General features: G+C 44.1%; 1 protein-coding gene across 4 annotated transcripts in view; it reads left to right on the top strand.

The window, feature by feature from the left end:
• The window catches only part of stxbp5b (syntaxin binding protein 5b (tomosyn)), a 53,355-nt gene extending 35,603 nt beyond the window's left edge, over positions 1-17,752 (top strand). Inside the window, exons 18-29 of one of the 4 annotated variants that reach the window (XM_090221300.1) lie at positions 4,033-4,184; positions 7,761-7,844; positions 8,496-8,561; positions 8,728-8,787; positions 8,915-8,962; positions 10,242-10,292; positions 11,396-11,635; positions 12,126-12,477; positions 12,601-12,766; positions 15,845-15,956; positions 16,205-16,425; positions 16,676-17,752. In XM_090221300.1, coding sequence (XP_090077426.1) covers positions 4,033-4,184; positions 7,761-7,844; positions 8,496-8,561; positions 8,728-8,787; positions 8,915-8,962; positions 10,242-10,292; positions 11,396-11,635; positions 12,126-12,477; positions 12,601-12,766; positions 15,845-15,956; positions 16,205-16,425; positions 16,676-16,717 — 1,594 coding nt within the window. In that variant the 3' untranslated portion in view covers positions 16,718-17,752. The remainder of the gene's footprint in view (positions 1-4,032; positions 4,185-7,760; positions 7,845-8,495; positions 8,562-8,727; positions 8,788-8,914; positions 8,963-10,241; positions 10,293-11,395; positions 11,636-12,125; positions 12,478-12,600; positions 12,767-15,844; positions 15,957-16,204; positions 16,426-16,675) is intronic. The other 3 variants (XM_021585328.3, XM_021585331.3, XM_021585333.3) reach the window with 3 other exon arrangements.
• The last annotated feature ends 994 nt before the right edge of the window (positions 17,753-18,746 follow it).

The following is an 18,746-nucleotide window of genomic DNA, read 5'->3' as shown; positions in this document are numbered from 1 at the left end:
GAATAATGAATCATAACCAGTAGTATCTAACAGGAATAATGAATCATAGTAATAGTATCTAACAGGAATATTTAATGATAACCAGTAGTATCTAACAGGAATATTTAATGATAACCAGTAGTATCTAACAGGAATAATGAATCATAGTAATAGTATCTAACAGGAATATTTAATCATAACCAGTAGTATCTAACAGGAATAATGAATCATAACCAGTAGTATCTAACAGGAATAATGAATCATAGTAATAGCTGTTTGGTGAATCTGTTAATTATGTATGACCACTGGAGTCCTCGCCACTCAACATATTTTTTATAGAATATTTTGATATTTATTTAATCACTCAATCTTTCATATTCTGTAGGAGAGGTAAATATGAATGTAAAATAATTTGACATGATTTCTATGAACAGGGTCATGAACCAATGGACTTTGAAATGAACAAGAGGTTAAACGTCGGCTAAGTCTAGCATAAGCTTCCTCCCACACTTTACACTTTACAATAACTCTGTTGCAGTGGTCTTAGGTAGTCTCCAGGCCTATTTGCCGACTAGCCAAATAAAATAGTGCCTAGCATGCTTGATGCGTGCAACTCGTCATTCCAACATATTTGAACATTTCATTCACTCGTCAGTATGTCATCCATTCAGTCATTTGTCTGAGTTGCAATAAGAACTAAATCAAAGAGAACAGAACAGTCTTATTGTTTTGTTTATTGAAACCAGTGTGTGTATTCAAAATGTATCTAAATTCTCCAAATTTCTTTCATAATTCAGTGTTTCATTTAGGCCTACCCAAATACAAAATAGGCCTTACATTTTTTGGGGTTAACTGCCTTGGGTTAACTGCCTTGTTCAGGGCCAGAACAACAGGTTTTTACCTTGTCAGCTCGGGGATTCGATCTTGCAATCTTTACGGTTTCTAGTCCAACGCTCTAACCACTAGACTACCTGCCGCTCTAACCACTAGGCTACCTGCCGCTCTAACCACTAGGCTACCTGCCGCTCTAACCACTAGGCTACCTGCCGCTCTAACCACTAGGCTACCTGCCGCTCTAACCACTAGGCTACCTGCCGCTCTAACCACTAGGCTACCTGCCGCTCTAACCACTAGGCTACCTGCCGCTCTAACCACTAGGCTACCTGCCGCTCTAACCACTAGGCTACCTGCCACTCTAACCACTAGGCTACCTGCCGCTCTAACCACTAGGCTACCTGCCGCTCTAACCACTAGGCTACCTGCCACTCTAACCACTAGGCTACCTGCCGCTCTAACCACTAGGCTACCTGCCACTCTAACCACTAGGCTACCTGCCGCTCTAACCACTAGGCTACCTGCCACTCTAACCACTAGGCTACCTGCCGCTCTAACCACTAGGCTACCTGCCACTCTAACCACTAGGCTACCTGCCACTCTAACCACTAGGCTACCTGCCACTCTAACCACTAGGCTACCTGCCACTCTAACCACTAGGCTACCTGCCACTCTAACCACTAGGCTACCTGCCACTCTAACCACTAGGCTACCTGCCACTCTAACCACTAGGCTACCTGCCGCTCTAACCACTAGGCTACCTGCCGCTCTAACCACTAGGCTACCTGCCGCTCTAACCACTAGGCTACCTGCCGCTCTAACCACTAGGCTACCTGCCACTCTAACCACTAGGCTACCTGCCGCTCTAACCACTAGGCTACCTGCCGCTCTAACCACTAGGCTACCTGCCGCTCTAACCACTAGGCTACCTGCCACTCTAACCACTAGACTACCTGCCGCTCTAACCACTAGGCTACCTGCCGCTCTAACCACTAGGCTACCTGCCGCTCTAACCACTAGGCTACCTGCCACTCTAACCACTAGGCTACCTGCCACTCTAACCACTAGGCTACCTGCCGCTCTAACCACTAGGCTACCTGCCGCTCTAACCACTAGGCTACCTGCCGCTCTAACCACTAGGCTACCTGCCGCTCTAACCACTAGGCTACCTGCCGCTCTAACCACTAGGCTACCTGCCGCTCTAACCACTAGGCTACCTGCCACTCTAACCACTAGGCTACCTGCCGCTCTAACCACTAGGCTACCTGCCACTCTAACCACTAGGCTACCTGCCGCTCTAACCACTAGGCTACCTGCCACTCTAACCACTAGGCTACCTGCCACTCTAACCACTAGGCTACCTGCCACTCTAACCACTAGGCTACCTGCCACTCTAACCACTAGGCTACCTGCCACTCTAACCACTAGGCTACCTGCCACTCTAACCACTAGGCTACCTGCCACTCTAACCACTAGGCTACCTGCCACTCTAACCACTAGGCTACCTGCCACTCTAACCACTAGGCTACCTGCCACTCTAACCACTAGGCTACCTGCCACTCTAACCACTAGGCTACCTGCCACTCCTTGAATAGGCTATAGATAGTCTTGACCATTGGGACCCCTTGGCTAGTTCGCTCAGGCCAGGTTACAGCCAAGACTGAACCAATATGTCGTTTTGGCTCATTTATTGATATGGATATAGCCTCTACGTGATGGGGTTGTGCAACGTAAATGGCTATAACAAGCCTCCATACAGAGTGGAATTCACGAATACAACAGTCAAAAGGCCTAGTATAAGGCCTACAGTCCGTGCTCCCAAATACTGGGAAAAGTGTGATTCATTAGGTTACATGATCACCACAGTAGCCGCACGCGGCTATAAAAATTAATTCTGAAATGGCCATTAAATAACACACAACAGCATGGTATATTTAGATAGTGGAATAGGCCCAGCCTAAATCATATTTTGCAGCGCAGGCAGTTATTCTAGACAAGGCTCTTCTGTGAATTTACCATTCTCACACAAGTCATTTGCTGAAGGCCCAAGCCTATACTACGCCATGTACTTGTATAACGTCGTTATTGAATGCAGTTCTAAAACAAGCTCTAGACTTTTATTTTGGAAATGCAACCTGAAGCTGCATAGCAACACTAACGTCTGGGTTAGAGTTGCTCGATAGACTAGCAACGCTCGGTTTATGTCCGTTGCAGATGCCACATCACTGACAAAAGTTTGTACGTATAAAAAAGATCTGTAACCAAGTGAAGGGAGAAGTAAAGGGTGTTTACAAATCTAATTCAACGTTTACGTTTAGTGTTTCACGCATGGCTTTTCTTACAATCCTAACAATTTATCCTAACGAAGCGTACGTTCAACCTTTTGTCAGCGATGTCGCTCCATACACTTCCCCCAGCCAGGCAGTGTTGCAGGGAGAGATCTCGCTCCATACACTTCCCCCAGCCAGGCAGTGTTGCAGGGAGAGATCTCGCTCCATACACTTCCCCAGCCAGGCAGTGTTGCAGGGAGAGATCTCGCTCCATACACTTCCCCCAGCCAGGCAGTGTTGCAGGGAGAGATCTCGCTCCATACACTTCCCCCAGCCAGGCAGTGTTGCAGGGAGAGATCTCGCTCCATACACTTCCCCAGCCAGGCAGTGTTGCAGGGAGAGATCTCGCTCCATACACTTCCCCCAGCCAGGCAGTGTTGCAGGGAGAGATCTCGCTCCATACACTTCCCCCAGCCAGGCAGTGTTGCAGGGAGAGATCTCGCTCCATACACTTCCCCCAGCCAGGCAGTGTTGCAGGGAGAGGTGGAATTAGGCTATATAGCATTTGTAGTTATTTGACTTTGTGCGATTAATTTACCAGCTATGAAACAAAACGGCAGAAATCATTTGACAACAGCTACTGCAGCATTTATTTTACTATAAATGTGATCGTACTTGACTATTTTTTTTATTTTCTATTAACAAATGTGAGTGAAATGCTCGCACTGTGGAGCCCTGACCACAAGGTAACATGTCTGGTGAAATAGACATCTTACCCACAAATTGCCTAAATCTACCTGCAGGTGGCGGGTGTTAATTTTAGGCCCTGCTGTAACTGAATCGAATGCTTTATTGGTTGTATGTTGGGCTTAACAGTTTGTGTTGTTTCTAAAACTGCAGGTGACCCGAGTTCAGTAAAAATGATGAACCTTTTATTTTCCTCCCACAGTGTGGTGTTTGGCAACAGCAGCGGTCTGGCTGTCGTGGACTACCTTCAGAAGAGCCTCCTCCTGAACATGAGCACGTCAGAGCTGTACAGTCCCTCAGACCCCTACCAGAGACAGCCTCGGTCGCCTCGCAAGACACGCCAGCCATCTGGAGGTGAAGAGAGCATGCGTTCACATCTTAATGTTCAGATGAGTAGGCTACGGCATGTAGCTATGTTCACAGAAATTAAAGGAAGTATGTTCACACAGAATGTCATGTCAAAAAGACTACAATATCTTCCTTGTGTTTTTTTAAATGTCCCCCCCCCCCCCAGGGGAAAACAACTTACAACTTAAACAACCCTACCTGATAGTGTCATGAAAGTGATTAGTATAGTAGTGTGTTGTCAAGTGAGTTGTAGTTTGGACTGAAAGGTATTGATAGTCCAGAGTATAGAATGAGAACACAACTGCTGTATATAACGGAGATCTCTGTGGTCCAGTATATGCCTGACCTATTAAAGCCAGTAAGCTAGCTAGAGGAGCAGGCCTCACACTAGGCTTGGGTGGTAACCAGATTTTCATTTTGTCATACAGTCCTTCTCTCATCCTGGGATTTACAATATTACCAACATAGCACACAAGGGGGTGATAAAAACGCAAGAAAAGCCCATTGGTCCTCTATTACCAGAATGCTGACAAAATTAGCACAAACTAATAGAGAAATCGCATAAATGCTAACGAAAACAAGCAAACTAATTTTAAAGACAGGCAAATTCAGCTCATAAAGTTATACAAGCATAGCTAGTAGCACTACCAAATGTCATTTTCATTGACTGTTGACATTTACAAGCGAAAGTGAACGAGATAAACGGTGCAAATGAACGAAGATGTGATGCATACTTTGTTGAAGGAAGATCAGCATGTCTACACGGAGCATAGGGGAGAAGAATAGAGAAGGAAGAGCAGCATGTGTACACAGAGCATATGGGAGAAGAATAGAGAAGGAAGAGCAGCATGTCTACACGGAGCATAGGGGAGAAGGAAGAGCAGCATGTGTACACGGAGCATATGGGAGAAGAATAGAGAAGGAAGAGCAGCATGTGTACACGGAGCATATGGGAGAAGAATAGAGAAGGAAGAGCAGCATGTCTACACGGAGCATATGGGAGAAGAATAGAGAAGGAAGAGCAGCATGTGTACACGGAGCATATGGGAGAAGAATAGAGAAGGAAGAGCAGCATGTCTACACGGAGCATAGGGGAGAAGGAAGAGCAGCATGTGTACATGGAGCATAGGGGAGAAGGAAGAGCAGCATGTGTACACGGAGCATAGGGGAGAAGAATAGAGAAGGAAGAGCAGCATGTGTACACAGAGCATAGGGGAGAAGGAAGAACAGCATGTCTACACGGAGCATAGGGGAGAAGAATAGAGAAGGAAGAGCAGCATGTGTACACAGAGCATAGGGGAGAAGGAAGAGCAGCATGTCTACACGGAGCATAGGGGAGAAGAATAGAGAAGGAAGAGCAGCATGTGTACACGGAGCATAGGGGAGAAGAATAGAGAAGGAAGAGCAGCATGTGTACACAGAGCATAGGGGAGAAGGAAGAGCAGCATGTCTACACGGAGCATAGGGGAGAAGAATAGAGAAGGAAGAGCAGCATGTGTACACGGAGCATAGGGGAGAAGGAAGAGCAGCATGTGTACACGGAGCATAGGGGCGAAGAATAGAGAAGGAAGAGCAGCATGTGTACACGGAGCATAGGGGAGAAGGAAGAGCAGCATGTGTACACGGAGCATAGGGGAGAAGGAAGAGCAGCATGTGTACACGGAGCATAGGGGAGAAGAATAGAGAAGGAAGAGCAGCATGTGTACACAGAGCATAGGGGAGAAGAATAGAGAAGGAAGAGCAGCATGTGTACACAGAGCATAGGGGAGAAGGAAGAGCAGCATGTGTACACGGAGCATAGGGGAGAAGGAAGAGCAGCATGTGTACACAGAGCATAGGGGAGAAGAATAGAGAAGGAAGAGCAGCATGTGTACACAGAGCATAGGGGAGAAGGAAGAGCAGCATGTGTACACGGAGCATGGAGGAGAAGAATAGAGAAGGAAGAGCAGCATGTGTACACAGAGCATAGGGGAGAAGAATAGAGAAGGAAGAGCAGCATGTGTACACGGAGCATAGGGGAGAAGAATAGAGAAGGAAGAGCAGCATGTGTACACGGAGCATATGGGAGAAGAATAGAGAAGGAAGAGCAGCATGTGTACACAGAGCATAGGGGAGAAGAATAGAGAAGGAAGAGCAGCATGTGTACACGGAGCATAGGGGAGAAGGAAGAGCAGCATGTGTACACGGAGCATAGGGGAGAAGGAAGAGCAGCATGTGTACATGGAGCATAGGGGAGAAGAATAGAGAAGGAAGAGCAGCATGTGTACACGGAGCATAGGGGAGAAGGAAGAGCAGCATGTGTACACGGAGCATAGGGAAGAAGGAAGAGCAGCATGTGTACACGGAGCATAGGGGAGAAGAATAGAGAAGGAAGAAAAGGGACAGTAGGAAGCACAGGGAAAAAATGGCAGTTGTACAGATCTCATTCAGAGCTCTTTGACTTCCAACGGTAAGCCATTATAAGATATTTGATAGCAATCATTTAGTAGTGATTTGCATACAAGTGTAACTTCATGACCACACAACAGAGTCGCTCATAGATATAGAATGCTATGGACTCAGCAGCTTCTGCTTTCTCCATTGGGCAATTTCTAAACAAACACGTGACTGGCTCAACTGTTCTGGGGAACTACAGTAAACTTCATAATGCAAAATAATGTCCTAGGTGTAATGAAGAACACAATCTGCTTTATCTCCTAAGGTATTGCACAAGTTGACTGCCCGTATTAACTTAAAAAGTAGCTACAAATATTCAAACTTATTGAAAAACTTTTCTTCAAAATTCCCCCGGTGTACTCTATATACAGTATACCACCCAAGCCTACCTCACACACTTGGCAGCCAGTTTGGCTTCACACCCCTGAGTGCGCCACCCCCTGCAGTAGCATTTGTCTCTCAACAGGAGGCATCCCTGGTGGACTGTCCATCTGTTCAGTGACACTAGAAGCCACAGAGAAACATGCTCATCATGACTGGACTCTGTCTGTGCCGTGTTGGGAGTGGCCTGCTTTTTGCTTCCGCTGGTCGAAAGTAAATGTACATTTTGGAGCACTGTACACAAACACATTAGAGTAGGGCTTCACGCTTGTTGTTGCTTCTGACTGCCGTATCATTTCTGTCACCAATACATGCTATCTCTCTCTGTCTTGCCATACTTCCTCTTATGCTCTTTCTTTATCTTGTCATCCTACCACTCATGTTTCTCATTGTGGTCATGTCATCCTTGGCTTAGTGAGCCTCCAGGGGCTCAGCAGGACTGGGTTCAATAGTGCTCTTCAGTCATGCCTTGACTCAAATGTGGATAACTAAGCCTACAATTTCAATTCACTCACAAATCGAGTCATCTTGTCATAATTTGATTTACCGTAAAAATGTATGAGAGTTAATTTATATTTAAGTAATTAGTTTAAAAAACGGTGGTATTGTTTTTAAACCCATACATACTGATCTGCAGTACTGTTGGAGTGAATGCAGTTGCTAGCCTCTGTGAGTTAGCTGTTTTTCTGTTCTGATTCACTATCATTGTTTTGTCTCACCTATTTTCCTCTGTTGATCTCTCTCTATGGCCTTGTAAAGACAAAGACATTCCGCCTGTGACATCTTGCATGTCCCGCCTTTCTATATTTTATACGTCTATGAAAAAGACCTATCATTCTTCTAACTCCCGTAAGTCATCTCATGTTTATCACAATCTTTGTTGTCTTCTCTTTCTCTCTCTCCACCTCTCTCTTTCTCTTCAATCTGCCTTTTCTGTCAAGGCAGATTCCTCTCACTGTCTATTTCGTGCCTGTTCTCCACATCTCTGTGATAATATCACATTGGTCTAAGACATGTCTGTTCTCCACATCTCTGTGATAATATCACATTGGTCTAAGACATGTCTGTCCTTCACAGCTCTGTGATAATATCACATTGGTCTAAGACATTTCTGTTCTCCACAGCTCTGTGATAATATCACATTGGTCTAAGACATGTCTGTCCTTCACAGCTCTGTGATAATATCACATTGGTCTAAGACATTTCTGTTCTCCACATCTCTGTGATAATATCACATTGGTCTAAGACATGTCTGTCCTTCACAGCTCTGTGATAATATCACATTGGTCTAAGACATTTCTGTTCTCCACATCTCTGTGATAATATCACATTGGTCTAAGACATGTCTGTCCTTCACAGCTCTGTGATAATATCACATTGGTCTAAGACATTTCTGTTCTCCACATCTCTGTGATAATATCACATTGGTCTAAGACATGTCTGTCCTTCACAGCTCTGTGATAATATCACATTGGTCTAAGACATGTCTGTCCTCCACAGCTCTCAGTGATAACAGCGATGGAAACAACATTTCAGAGGAGAAAAGCAGCAAATCACCAACGTCAGGTAACATTTAATTCTCCATTACTGCATAATACAAAACGCAATCTACCTTTTTCTTGAGAAAGTACGAAAAGGACATGTTCGATATACATGTTTATCCATTTAGCTGCTTTTCAGTATCAAGGAGTGTTGAATGAGTTGATGTCCACTGAAGTGTTCTTGTTACCAGGCTCTACGACACCCACCAATTCAGACGATGAACACAAACAGAAAAGGTTTATAGAAATGGGTACTGTATAACACTGATAAATCAACAACATCTACAGAGCTTCATTCTTCCCAAACGTTCTGGCTGTCGGAAATGCAATGCAATGCAATTTTACATTTGCCTTTGTCTTTTTAAAACACATTTGCAGTGAAGTCCAAAAGCAGGCGCTTTTCCAAGACGGTTGCCAATGACTTTGGTAGTGTATGATCCCTGTGTTATAAACTCTACTGCTTTCTTTCTCTCACCGACTTCACTGGGCTTCAAACCAAGGCTATGCCCTAATCCAACATGGCCGACCTCACTGGGTTTCTAAACAAGGCTGTGCCCTAATCCAACATGGCCGATCTCGCTGGGCTTCTAACCAAGGCTATGCCCTAATCCAACATGGCCAACCTCACTGGGCTTCTAACCAAGGCTATGCCCTAATCCAACATGGCCGACCTCACTGGGTTTCTAAACAAGGCTGTGCCCTAATCCAACATGGTCTCTTACCGACTTCACTGGGCTTCTATCCAAGGCTATGCCCTAATCCAAGATGGCCGACCTCACTGGGTTTCTAAACAAGAGGTTGTGCCCCAATCCAACATGGCAGCCTATGCATCATGTGCTAATGAAGGTGATGGAGAAGAAACGTACTCAATCTGTGGGTTGTTTTTGTCAATCACAAGGTTGCTGATGTCTATTAAAGTGATCCTCTGCACTTTGTCAAATGCATGATTGATAGAGGGGTATCCACTTGTATCTCTTAGGACCAAATGTATTATGTCTTTTTGCACTAAAGTAAAATCATTGTTGTACCTGTTCTCTCTAGAGGGAATATAATGTCAAATAAAGACACTAAAAACATTTTATCACTCATCTAAAAGTGGTGTATGTTTTCACTGGTTCAAAGGTATACTAACTCTGACCATTAATCTCTTAACTAATTTCTAACAAATTGAGGTATTGAGAATGTTCATCAGTAGAATAACGCAAGATTTGGTTTGACCAACTAATAAAAAGTCATTTTTATTACAGAGCTTTGATCCTTGATTATTCACTTTAATGATTTTCCCTCCCATTCCTCCCCAGTAATTTTTTGAAAAAATAACCAATAATCAATGTCTTTTTCTTGTCTACCTCTTGCTTTGTGCGTGCGTGATGCACTCAATGACCGGCTGCCTCTGAGTCTCAATGCTAATTCTACATTCTAATGCTAATTCTACATTCTAATGCTAATTCTACATTCTAATTCTACATTATAATGCTAATTCTACATTCTAATTCTACAGTCTAATTCTACATTATAATTCTACAGTCTCAAACTTTTTGCCAATGAATGATGGATGACACAAATTGCTGAAAGTGATCAAAACAAGTAGTGTTTTAATGGAGATCATTGTATTTGACATTAATTTTGCTTGATTTCAAAGTATTAATTTGTAAAGAGGGCATGTTTTATTTAATTTATTTATTTGTATTTATTTTCCTTGCAGCCAAGATGTCAAAGAAAATTAGCTCACCTACAGAGCAAAAGACAGGCCTGGGTAAGCCCTTATAACTTTGTGTTGATTACATTCCATAGTAGCCCTTTTACCTTTCAGGTGCTGTTCCCACTTCCTAAATAAACCTAACTTTCCTTACAGTTTCAATGTTTGTTTGTGAGAGTGTAGCCCTAGCCTGGTGGTACCAGCCTAATAGCTGCGTTCTCCATTGTGCATCAGAATTGTGTGCTATCTCACGATCAGGCTGGTTCCACCTGTAAGAAAGACGTGTCACTGAATGTGTGAAATTCAAATTCTGTTATCTTGTAAACTGAGACACATGTACTCTCTGTTTGGCCTCGTCCTCTCCATAAGCAGAGGAGAGGGTGCGACAGCAGCGCTCTCTCCCATATAAGAGGTGCTTTTGTTGTATGAAGGAGGGCAAGGAGTGCAGAACTTTGACCTTTGACTTTTGACACTAACTCCCTGACTGACTGACAGACTTGTTGGTTCCAGCCTCTGCACCTCTCTGATTCAGAGGTTGTTGAATGCATTCAGTTGTACAACTGACTAGATATCTCCCTTTCCCTTGTTTTGTTTACCATGCTATTCAATCTGCTAAACATGTGGTAAAGTATTGCCCCCTCCTGTCTCCTTAAGTTATACTGCATAAGGAAGGTATGGCTTTTTCTAGATGTTTCACATTGAGAACACACCTTCATCTTTGGCCAAATGCCCATGGTCCTACTGTAGGTGAATTAGGTGCTAAACTTATTTGTTGTTTTGAAAACAAAATTAACACCAGATCTCATGTGATCTCTCAATGATGAAACAACGTGTGGTTCTTCTGGAATTACCTTTATTTGGTGCTACTGTAGTTTTTAAGATGGGTGTTTCATGTGCTGCTCCTTGTGTGCATTGTGAAGAAATGTGATGCTTTTTTCTCTAGCTTGGATATACCTCTGCATAACTAACTTGCTCATGAGACAATGCAGGACTTCTCCTGAATTTCAGTGTCTACATGAAAGTACACAGGGTCTAACCTTCCGTTGGGTTATTAACCAATCCTATTTTCCTTTCATATTCCAACTATATCAAAGCATCCACTTTCATATTATCCCTCACTTCTCCTCTCTCTCTATTTGTCCTCTCTCCATACCATCCAGATGCCAAGGACAGTTCGTTTAGCCGCTCGAGGAGTTCCAGTGTGACCAGTATAGAGCGGGAGTCCCGCGAAGCAATCTCCTCCTTCCACTTCAGTGAGAGTTTCCCCAGGAAGACGGACAGCAGCCCCAGCCCCAGCCTGTGGTTGGGTACTACCCAGGGCACTGTCCTGGTCCTCTCCCTCAGCCTGCCACCTACAGGGGACCAGAGGCTGCAGCAACCTGTCGGAGTCTCTTCCTGTGGTAAGTGTGATTGCTGATATGAGTTAGGTTTGCGTCCCAAACTGAACCCTATTCCTTATGTAGTGTACTACTTTTGACCAGGGCCCGTAGGGCAGCCATGGTAACCTTAATAACAATAAATGACACAGTGGAGCCCATTCAACATTTCAGGTCTCGGACAAGGTTAGCCGGTTCACTGACCCATCTCTGTGACAGCAGAAGCATTACAACCACCTTGACTGTGGTGGCTGAATCTGGATGGAACTGAAAGGAATAGTTTGCGACGACATATAATCTCACAAATGTTCCAAATATGTATTAGTTTCTTTGCATTAAAGCAGTGGTTCCCAAACTGTGGTTCGGGTAGCACTAGTCGTCTGCATGTTTACTGAAGGTTGTCAGCAAACCTATATATTATTAATCAGAGAGAGAGAGAGATCCAGTATAAGGCCTTATAAATGTGTTTATAATGACGCAAGAGGTCTAACATGTCTCTTTCTATGTCCTCCAGGTACTCTGGTCAGACTAAAAGGAGGTATCCTGACTATGGCCTTCCTGGACTCCCTTGGGGCGGTCCTACCCCCTTCCTACGAGCCGTGGTCCGAGCCCAACGCTCCAGACGAGGAGAAGACGAGGAGGCGCAGGCCGGCCTCCCCACCCCCCACCCAGGACGGTCAGGACAGCCAGTACGCTGTGGTGTGCTCAGAGAAACAGGCCAAGGTGGTGGGTCTGCCCTCCCAGTCCTGCTTCTTCAAACACAACATCACAGAGAGCTCCTTCGTGCTGAGAGCTGACGTGGTGCAGATGGCCGCTGGACTCTGCCTCGCCTGCTTCTGTGCTAATGGACACATCATGACTCTGAGGTACTCTGAAAGGTCCAGTCTGTGGTACTATAGATACGCTGAGATACTCTGAAAGGCCCAGTCTGAAATACTACACAGTGCCTACTTCATTCATACTGTTTGTGTCTCTCTCCCCTCTCCCAGTCTACCCAGTCTCAGACCACTCCTGGATGTGAACTACCTTCCCCTGACAGACATGAGGATAGCCCGGACCTTCTGCTTCTCCAACCTGGGCCAGGCCATGTACCTCACCTCCCCCACCGAGATACAGAGGATCACATACAGCCAGGAGACCTGCGACAATCTGCAGGTGTGCACGTGTCTCTGTTAGGGCTGGGCGGTATACTGTATTTTACTATATACCACTTAGTTTTTTTTAAACTTGAACTTCTATAACGGTATTTCAATGTATGGTTTGTTACATGTGATACGCCACTCCGCCACATGTAACATCTATTTTTTGCTACTTGCTAGTCATTTTCCTCCCTCCGCCTCCGGAGTCACGAACACTTGCTGTTCACTCTGTCTACATGTTGGTGACAACGATGCCACTTTGCTTCTTAATATAAATCCACAAGCGTTCTATAGTTACAATATTAGTTTGTATCTTACAGTAGCTGTTTGCTGACCGTGTCTTAGCAAGTTGTGGCTAAAATAAAACGTGTTAATGCTAATCGCTAGTTAGCTGGCTCGCTAGCTAAACCCTCTTAGTCCTCACTCCCCCCTATCTGAGATATTTTCTGCAGCCCTCATCCTCCACATACAACACCCGTTCTGCCAGTCACATTCTGTTAAAGGTCCCCAAAGCACACACATACTTGGGTCGCTCGTCTTTTCAGTAGCGACTGGAACGAGCTGCGACAAACACTCAAACTGGACAGTTTTATCTCAATCTCTTCATTCAAAGACTCAATCATGGACACTCAAATCTAATTGTATTTGTCACATACACATGGTTAGCAGATGTTAATGCGAGTGTAGCGAAATGCTTGTGCTTCTAGTTCCGACCATGCAGTAATTTCTAACAAGTAATCTAACAATTTCACAACAACTATCGTATACACACAAGTGTAAAGGAATGAATAAGAATATGTACATATGAATATATGGATGAGCAATGGCCGAACGGCATAGGCAAGATGCAGTAGATGGTACAGTATATACATATGAGATGATTAATGTAGGGTATGTAAACATTATATAAAGTGGCATTGTTTAAAGTGGCTAGTGATACATTTATTACATCCAATATTGAATTATTAAAGTGGCTAGAGATTTGAGTCAGTATGTTGGCAGCAGCCACTCAATGTTAGTGATGGCTGTTTTAACAGTCTGATGGCCTTGAGATAGAAGCTGTTTTTCAGTCTCTCGGTCCCAGCTTTGATGCACCTGTACAGACCTCACCTTCTGGATGATAGCGGGGTGAACAGGCAGTGGCTCGGGTGGTTGTTGTCGTCCTTGATGATCTTTATGGCCTTCCTGTGACATCGGGTGGTGTAGGTGTCCTGGAGGGCAGGTAGTTTGCCCCCGGTGATGCTTTGTGCAGACCGCACTACCCTCTGGAGAGCCTTACGGTTGAGGGCGGTGCAGTTGCCGTACCAGGCGGTGATACAGCCCGACAGGATGCTCTCGATTGTGCATCTATAAAAGTTTGAGTGTTTTTGGTGACAAGCCGAGTTTCTTCAGCCTCCTGAGGTTGAAGAGGCGCTGCTGCACCTTCTTCACCACACTGTCTGTGTGGGTGGACTCTTACTGACAGTTGTGGCTGCTCTGCGTGATGTATTGTTGTCTCTACCTTCTTGCACTTTGTGCTGTTGTCTGTGCCCGATAAAGTTTGTACCATGTTTTGTGCTGCTGTCATGTTGTGTTGCTACCATGCTGTGTTGTCATGTGTTGCTGCCTTGCTATGTTGTTGTCTTAGGCCTCTCTTTATGTCGTGTTGTCTCTCTTGTCGTGATGTGTGTTTTGTGCTATATTTGATTTATTTTTATTTTGAATCCCCCGTCCTCGCAGGGATTTCATCTGTGGACATAGAGCTCATGCCAAAAAGCTCCAGTTTTGACTCATCTGTCCAAAGGACATTCCCCAGAAAGATTGTGTCTTGTCAATATGCATTTTAGCAAATTCCAGTCTGGCTTTTTTATGTTTTCAAAAGTGAAGTCCTCCTGGGTCCTCTTCCATGGAGCCCACTTCCGCTCAAAAAGCGATGGATGGTGCAATCAGAAACTGACGTACCTTCACCTTGGAGTTCAGCTTGAATCCTGTGTTCTTTTTCTACCATTCACACTCTCCTTCTGTTCAATCTGGGGTTGATTTTCCTGTTGCGGCTGCGCCCAGGGAGGTTGGCTACAGTTCCATGGACCTTAAACTTCTTAATAATATTTGCAACTGTTGTCACAGGAACATCGAGCTGCTTGGAGGTGGTCTTGTAGCCTTGACCTTTAGCATGCTTGTCTGTTGTTTTCTTTCTGATCTCCTCAGACAAATCTCTCCTTTGATTTCTCTGGTCCATGTTCAGGGTGGTGCACACAATGATACCAAACAGCTCAGTGATTACTTTTCTCCATTTAAATAGGCTGAATGACTAATTACAAGATTGGAGACGTGTGATACTAATTAAATAAACTATTAGTTTGAAATATCACTATAATCCAAGTATTTATTATAGTATTTATTATAGTATTTATTATAGTATTTATTATAGGGGTACCAACAAATGTTTCCAGGCCATTTTAGAATATCTATTTTCACAGCTTCTTTGCTTTATTCTATGACATACCAAAGGCATGCAAGTATACATGATAAAATAGCTTTTAATGTAATCTCTTTTCAGGAAGTGTACCAACACATTTGAGCATGTCTGTATTTCCATGATTCCAAGTGTTTTGATCTAAATCTCAAGCCCAATCGCAATATTTGGTCAAAAAGAAATCGCAATTGAGCCTAGAATTTTTTTTTTTTCTTCTCCATAATCATGCTGCCCTATGTAGCACAGTGTAGAAATTATAACAAATGAGTGCAGAAATTGATGAAAATGCTGAAAATTATTTTGGGTCGAAGTTGAATTGAACAGTATAAAAAACAATCAAAATAGAGAAAGACCCATTGAAATCACTTCGAATGTATGTTGCCACCTTAGTCACACACTATTCATAAAGCTTGTATTATTAAAAATAATAAAATACAGTCAAATATAGTAGTGTTACTGTAAAAAAAAAATTTTTAAAGGAACAAATATTGTGATATGATATCTTGGCCATATCGCCGAGCCCGTGTATGTGTGCGCTTGTGCCGTGTGTGTCTGTGTGAGAGAGAGAGATATCACATTTTGTGTTTGTGGGTATGATAAAGTTATTTTTGACATATAGTGCTACATCTGAATCTTTAGGAGATGATGGGAGAGCTGTTTACACCGTTAGAGACACCTGAAGCTCCTAATAGAGGCTTCTTCAAGGGCCTGTTTGGGGGAGGAGCTCAGTCGCTGGATAGAGAAGACCTGTGTGAGTATCATTCTCATAATACACCTCTCCTTCAGTAGCTATAGAACCGTGTTCTATTTACCTGTGACTGACATTCTAGAGCATTTTGAGAACACATCTGATTTATTTGGACATAGATAATGCCGTACAATATGCTTGGCATATGATTACTAATGACGCAGTGTTATTGGACACAGCGATAATGGCGTTGCAGTTATAAAACCTGTTTTTGTGGCACATCTTGGTTTCTCTCCCTCTGTCCTCTATAGTTGGTGAGACTGCGGCGGGTAAGGCATCTCGTAGCCTGGCGCAGCACATCCCCGGGCCCCAGGGCATGGAGGGTATGAAGGGAGCAGCCTCTGGGGTGGTGGGGGACCTGGCCCGTGCCAGGATAGCCCTGGATGAGAGGGGGCAGAAACTGGGCGAGCTGGAGGACAGAACCGCAGCCATGATGGCCAGCGCTGACTCCTTCTCTAAACACGCTCATGATGTAAGGCCAATGCTCTACCAGGTCATCTGTGAGGTGCAAACCTGGGTTCAACTAGTATTCGTTTCCCCCCAAATACTTTCATTGTTTGATTGAGCCTGCCTCGAGTGCATGATGGACAGGGTTTGCACTTTTAGGCTAAATCGAGCACGACTCAAGTATTTGAAAGAAAATGAATACTACCTGAACCCAGGTGTTGTCTATGAGTCGTGTACTGTCTCATCCTCTTCTCTCACTTCCTTCCCTTTCTCAGATGATGCTGAAGTACAAAGATAAGAAGTGGTACCAGCTCTGATGGCAGCGAGGGGAGACAGTGGGACGCAGTTGTTTTGTTGCACCACTTCATTATCTACAGAAGATGCAGCTCCTCCTCTTCCTCCTCCTCCTCCTCCTCTTCATCTCTCTGCAGGAGGAAGAGGTGTTGTATGACAGACTGAGAGGCTTTCTTCCTAGCAGCACAATACAACACTGCATTACCTCAGTCACCTGGTTACCACTGACTGACTGAAGAGGACTGACTGACTAACTGAAGCAGACTGACTGCATGACTGGTAAGGACTGACTGACTGATAAGGACTGACTGACACAGATGGACTGACTGATAAGGACTGACTGACACAGTCCGACTGACTGATAAGGACTGACTGACACAGACCGACCGACCGACTGACTGACACAGACCGACCGACTGACTGACACAGACCGACCGACTGACTGACTAACACAGACTGAGAGACTGACACTGACAAACAGATTGACTGACACTGACAGATTGACAAACAGATTGACTGACAGACAGGCCGACTCGGACGGAGGAGGAGGAAGAGTTATTCTGGATCTTTCTTTCTATGTCATCTGAGGAGATGATGCTCATTCCCTTAGTCCCTCTCCTCTGGGTTAAGGGGACTGATCCTGTGTTTCATCAGTCATGCTCTTATCTGTTCAGCTGTTTGGTTCTCCAAGAGGTAAGATAACTATACACAATGAGTACTGTTGGAGGTTACCTGTGAGGTTACCTGTGCAGGGGCCATGTGAGGTGTTGTCTGCTCTTCAGTGTCAACCACTCACAATGGACCTCTAAGGGGAGTCTCCTGTGTGTGGAGGAAAACTCCATGTAAACCAGCCAGTGGAACCATCTCTGCTCCTGAAGTCCTAATATCTATAGCAATGGTTATAATGTATCAACGATTGATTCATCCCCTCTGTGTTTTATCTCTGGTTTCTCCATTTCTTTCTTTCTTATGTTTGATTTACATCTATGTTTTTTGTTTTTCAAGAAATTCCATCCAAGCACTTAATTAATTAAACATAAGTTTATTGATGAGTCATATTGATGGTGTGATGAATAACTTTTTTCCATATTTTTTACTACTGCTACAGTAGGCCTGGCTATACACTATTATCACATATCATTCATACGGTCAGTTTGAACAGTAGGCCTGGCTATACACTATCACATATCATTCATACGGTCAGTTTGAACAGTAGGCCTGGCTATACACTATTATCACATATCATTCATACGGTCAGTTTGAACAGTAGGCCTGGCTATACACTATTATCACGTATCATTCATATGGTCAGTTTGAACAGTAGGCCTGGCTAGACACTATTATCACATATCATTCATATGGTCAGTTTGAACAGTAGGCCTGGCTAGACACTATTATCACATATCATTCATATGGTCAGTTTGAACAGTAGGCCTGGCTAGACACTTATCACATATCATTCATATGGTCAGTTTGAACAGTAGGCCTGGCTAGACACTATTATCACGTATCATTCATATGGTCAGTTTGAACAGTAGGCCTGGCTAGACACTATTATCACGTATCATTCATATGGTCAGTTTGCACAGTAGGCCTGGCTAGACACTATTATCATGTATCATTCATATGGTCAGTTTGCACAGTAGGCCTGGCTATACACTATTATCACATATCATTCATACGGTCAGTTTGAACAGTAGGCCTGGCTATACACTATTATCACATATCATTCATACGGTCAGTTTGAACAGTAGGCCTGGCTATACACTTATCACGTATCATTCATATGGTCAGTTTGAACAGTAGGCCTGGCTAGACACTTATCACGTATCATTCATACAGTCAGTTTGAACAGTAGGCCTGGCTATACACTTATCACGTATCATTCATATGGTCAGTTTGAACAATAGGCCTGGCTAGACACTATCACATATCATTCATACAGGCAGTTTGAACAGTAGGCCTGGCTAGACACTTATCACGTATCATTCATACAGTCAGTTTGAACAGTAGGCCTGGCTAGACACTTATCACATATCATTCATACGGTCA

Source organism: Oncorhynchus mykiss, chromosome 25 (genome assembly GCF_057628025.1).
Source record: "Oncorhynchus mykiss isolate SJ-2025 chromosome 25, ASM5762802v1, whole genome shotgun sequence".
NCBI classification, from domain to species: Eukaryota; Metazoa; Chordata; class Actinopteri; order Salmoniformes; family Salmonidae; genus Oncorhynchus; species Oncorhynchus mykiss.
This window is presented reverse-complemented; position numbering and strand designations above follow the sequence as displayed.